Source organism: Hevea brasiliensis, chromosome 1 (assembly GCF_030052815.1).
Source record: "Hevea brasiliensis isolate MT/VB/25A 57/8 chromosome 1, ASM3005281v1, whole genome shotgun sequence".
NCBI lineage: Eukaryota > Viridiplantae > Streptophyta > Magnoliopsida > Malpighiales > Euphorbiaceae > Hevea > Hevea brasiliensis.
In genome coordinates, this window is record NC_079493.1 from 115,205,739 (window position 1) to 115,210,743 (window position 5,005).

At 26.0% G+C, this 5,005-nt stretch overlaps 1 protein-coding gene across 1 annotated transcript; it reads right to left on the bottom strand.

Annotated features, from left to right (window-relative positions):
• Positions 1-1,168: 1,168 nt before the first annotated feature.
• Positions 1,169-4,164, bottom strand: LOC110634880 (cuscuta receptor 1). The gene is made up of 2 exons (XM_058147910.1): positions 3,116-4,164; positions 1,169-3,034 (listed from the first exon to the last, which is right to left on the bottom strand). The coding sequence occupies exons 1-2, from the start codon at positions 3,180-3,182 to the stop codon at positions 1,266-1,268; spliced, it is 1,836 nt and encodes a 611-aa protein (XP_058003893.1). The 5' UTR covers positions 3,183-4,164; the 3' UTR covers positions 1,169-1,265.
• Positions 4,165-5,005: the final 841 nt, after the last annotated feature.

The following is a 5,005-nucleotide window of genomic DNA, read 5'->3' on the forward strand; positions in this document are numbered from 1 at the left end:
GCTAATTTAAGAAAACTAATGATGAATGAAATAAAAGATCAATTCCTACCATATGAAGATTTAAAGCCTTCAATTGCATTAAATGATAAATCCAACTCCTTCAAACTTGTTAGAAAATTGAATTATGTTCAATAATACAAACGCATTAATTTTGTTTTAGAAAATCAATTTCTAGTACCTTGAATATTAATTACTCCTTTCAAACTATTTCTACCTATATATAAATATTTTAAAGATGAAAGACCAGTTAGAGATGATAAAATGTTGCTGTGGAAATGGTTCCAACTTAAATCAAAAAGTTCCAAATTGCCATGTATTGATAACTTTTCAAAACCTACACAAAGGGTTGTAATTAAACATTAAACAAATTTAATAAACAAATAAATAAATAAGGAAAGAAAAAAACTCATTAAGTGCATTTCAATCAATTTGCAATTGTTATAATAATGAAATTGATGGACCTTCGTTCCTAATGCAGCCAACAATATTATTCGATTTTGACGGTATTTAAACTGAAATCAACAAATTAAATTACAGAATCATATATATTTGTTTTTCACATTAAGTGGGTTGTATTTGGTTTTCATGATTTTTACTTCTTTTAACACTTTTCAAGCTTTTATAATTTAATTTTTATTGAATCTTTTGCATATACATGTTATCATACACTAATTAAAAAACAAATATTAATTCAGAATGTATAATACATTAAAAAATAAATAAGAATAAAAAAAATGCAATAATGCTATTTACGTGTATCTTTAATATGTATAACCAATATTTATAAGTTAGATTCTTACTATGTTAACCTAAAACCAAAACTGAAAATTCGGTTTATTATTATTTTTAAACTATAAACAATATTTAAATTTATAAAATCGCTAATTTTAATTTGAATTCTTTCTGATTGATTGGGTTTTTTAATTTAGTGGTTTCATTGTACAGCTCTGGTACTAGTCATTAAGGACACTGTGCAAATCTGTTCGTGCTTACCTTATGTGGCCAAGGGAAAAAATTTCAAGTTATTCCTATTTTCTCTTTGAGATTATTCTCCAACAATTTTAATTCTTATAAATCTGGATTTTGAAACCAAATAAACTTAAAAAGAACTTGCAAAATATTATTCAGTCCTTCAAAGTGGCATTATAAAGATGCAACATTATCCAAATACATGAACGTATAAAATATCCATTGATTAATATGACTGTTTGAGTTTCAATCTCAAAGTCGAGGTTAATAAAAAGATACATAAATACATAATACATTTATCTACAAAATAATTTAAGCTTGGATAAAAAAGCAAAATTGTCTACTATAAAATAATAGCAATTGTCTATACTAATCTGAATGAAGTAAAACCAAACTTGTCGCCAATATGGATTTATGAATAGAACTGTGGCAATTGCCAATAAGACCATAATGTAAGCCACCCCAAAACTCACATAGAAAACACCCATATCCATGAAAAAAATATTTTTTTCATCGTCAATTGAACTTCTTGAAGTTGATGGAGGAGACACCATTACAATACAATCCTTTTGCATTGGCCATCCATAAAGAAGAGGGTTACCTCGATAGCTACTTTCATCAAATGTTGCAAATTGAGCAACCCTTTCAGGTGTTCTGCCAGATAAATTATTGTATGACACATTGAAAACTTCCAAAAAATTTAACTCAGTAAGTTGGGAAGGGATGTGGCCTTGCAAGTTGTTGTATGAAAGATCCAAGCTCTCAACTTGGCTTAAGTTGGAAAATGATGCTGGGATTCTTCCTATCAAATTGTTATGGGACAAATTTAGTGCATGGATCTCATTGAGGTTTCCAATCTGGATAGGAATTTGGCCTGTCAAATTGTTGCATGAGAGATCAATTCCAGACATATAAGATAGCATACCTTTTTTGTAAGAATAGGATCTACTCTTTGTTGTAAACTCTAAAGCTTCATCCATAGGATGAATATCTTTGTTATTTGCTTGCATATATGAATTACTTGTAGATCCTAGACAAGGGAGAATATGACCAGAGAGATTGTTATGTGAAAGATCAATCAAACTTAATTGAGTCAAATTGCATAATTGAATTGGGATTTCCCCTTCAATGTTATTATGACCCAAGATCATATAGCTCAATTGAGAAAATCTTCCAATCCCGGATGGAATGCTTCCAGTCATGTTGTTATGGCTAAGATCTAGCACAACCAATTCAGGGCAATCACAAAATGCATGTTTCAATGATCCTTGCAGCTGATTTTTAGACAAATAAACTTCTCTTAATGAGACACAATCCATGGTTAAGTGCTTAGGTATAGTACCCGACAATCTGTTATTGGATAAGTATAAGCTTCGCAATAAGCTCATATTTCCAAATGAAGAGGGAATGCTACCATTGAAACCATTTGAAGACAAGTCCATATGTCTCAATCTCGGCAAATATGTTCCTATCTGCAGTGGAATATTGCCATGGAAGAAATTATCTGAGATATCTAACTCTGACAAATTCATATGAGAATGATGTGGTAATTGAAGAAGTCCTGAAAGGGAATTGTTTTTTAAAAAAAGGCTTTCTAGTTTTGTGTTGTTTTCTAACAACCAATATGGAAACCCTCCTCCCATTTTCAAGCTTGAGAGATCAACATATTGTAGATTGTGTTGATGATAGAGGAATTTGGGGAATACTCCACCGCATGCATAACCAGAGAGAGAGAGATGATCTAATTGAAACTTTGGGGTCAAATTTTGATCATTTGTTTCTACATATATTTTATTTGTACCCACATTTTCAAAGAATTTGAGTTTTGAATGGTTGAAAAATGGACTCAATGAGATTGGGATTTGGAAAAGATTGTCTGAGAGCTCTAGATCCTCGAGGTTTGTTAAATCTCTAAGTGGAGATAAAGAGATGTTTCCGATGAAATTATTGGAAGAGAGAGACAAAAATTGAAGAGATGTCAAGTTGGCAAGACATGAAGGCAAGCTACCACTGATTTCATTATGGGAAATGTCTAACTCTTGGAGTTGTTTTAGTTTACACACACCTGAAAATTCATTTGTAAAAGTTTTAGTAAGAATCTTCAAGACGAAAGAAATCTCAAATGTATAGGGATTATCAAGTTTACCTTGGTTTAAAAACGTTGTGTCATTAAGTTCACAGTAACGCAATGATAATTTCTTAAGAGAAGACATTACTCCAATTGATTGTAGAATGTTGTTGTTGATGATAGAGTCATCCAATTCTAGATATTCCAAATCCTTTAGATGAGGCAAGCCTATCACACACACACATAAACATATGAAATAGGGAAAAATATATTTAGTATTTGATTTGGCTAATATCAAATATTATTTTCTATAAAAGGGAGATATTAGCAAAATAAATAAAAGAGGAGCAAAATCAATTGCTTGGTAAAAATTAACACAAAAATATAATTAGAGAAATGTATCTGAAAAATAAACGTTAAGGGTAAGAGAAATGTAATTAGCGTGAACTACAACTTACTTGACCAAGTGTTGTCCTTTTTTAAATTATTCCATCTTAGATATAGGATTTATAGTAATACCATTTAGATAAAGCATGCTTATTTTTGCAAGTGAGAGTATAATATAAATAACATAAGTTTCTTAACATATTATGTATTTATTTTGTGAAAAAAAAAATCATCCCTTTGAAATTTTTATTTTTAACACATGTGTTTTTATCATTTTTAATCAAAATTTTTAAAAATCATAATTTAAATTTTAAAAATAATTATTTTTAATTTAAATAATTTATTTTTCATATACAACACAATTGATTCTATGTAATTTATAAATAATTTATACATAACTATAAAAATATAATTATCATATTAACAATTTTGAAAAAACATTTTTATAAAATATTTTGGTCACTAAAGACGTTTAATGACGAAATATATGTTTTCGGCGATAATTCTTACGTCATCAAATGTCAAATTTCTTGCAGCAAAAGTATATTACATTATAATATATTACAAATGGTATCAAATTAATTTTTAAAAAATTTATGTCACTGGTACATATTTATATATAATTATATATTATATTTTAATATAAACAATGAAGTAGGATCATTGAAAAAATAATGAATTAATTAGAATAAATTATATTAATAAAACATGAACCTATAAATGCAAAGAATCCGTAGATCAAAATAAAATGATAATCATAGTAATTTATTTGCATATATTATCATTTGTTTTGATGAATATATAATTATATAACTGAAGATAAGTCTTTTGTCTGAATAAGATTAGATCTGAGAATATTTATTTTAAATTATAATTTAAATGTTAATTTATATATTATTATTTTTTTGTTGTTAATTAATGGTTGTATATAATTTTTTAGAAATGATTTATATGGTTTTTAATTATATATTTTTTCAAAAAATTTGTATATTATATATAGACAAATATAATATTTTTATTAAATAAAAATTAAAATAAATATACTGATATAGAATAAAGTGACTATTAAATTTTTAATCTAAAATATTGTTATGAAAATATTCGGTTTTTATATGTATGTATTAATTTTTATATCATGAAAGGACAGAGCACAGTATAACTTTTATAACGACTCTTATTTTTATTTCTTTAATTTTTCAATTTAATTTCAATTCGTTTTGTATTTTGACTTAACAATAAGAGGATTAAAATTAAAATTCATATTAATTATATTATTAGATTATAATATCAAAATTATTAAACTTTCTTATTTTATTATAAAAATGCAATATTTCCGTTTTACTGTAAATGTTAAATATCAATAAATAATATTTTTAAATCAATTATTAAATCATATTTAAGTATTTTTATAAAAACATAATTTTTTTATCAAGTTAGATTTTAATAGAATTATATATAAAATAATTCTTGCATAATAACTAAGAATAGGACTAAAAAGCAACGAAAATCATGTTTAAAATATAAAAATCTTTAATTAGTTTCTAACATTATTTATTAATTATTTTATAATTTGAAATTGTG

Bases quoted from the DNA above. Each gene is read 5' to 3' on its own strand.
- LOC110634880 (XM_058147910.1), bottom strand. From the start codon at position 3,182: ATGTCTTCTCTTAAGAAATTATCATTGCGTTACTGTGAACTTAATGAC. The intron at 3,035-3,115 runs GTAAACTTGATA...ATGAATTTTCAG, and splicing joins CACAACGTTTTTAAACCAAG to GTGTGTGTAAACTAAAACAA.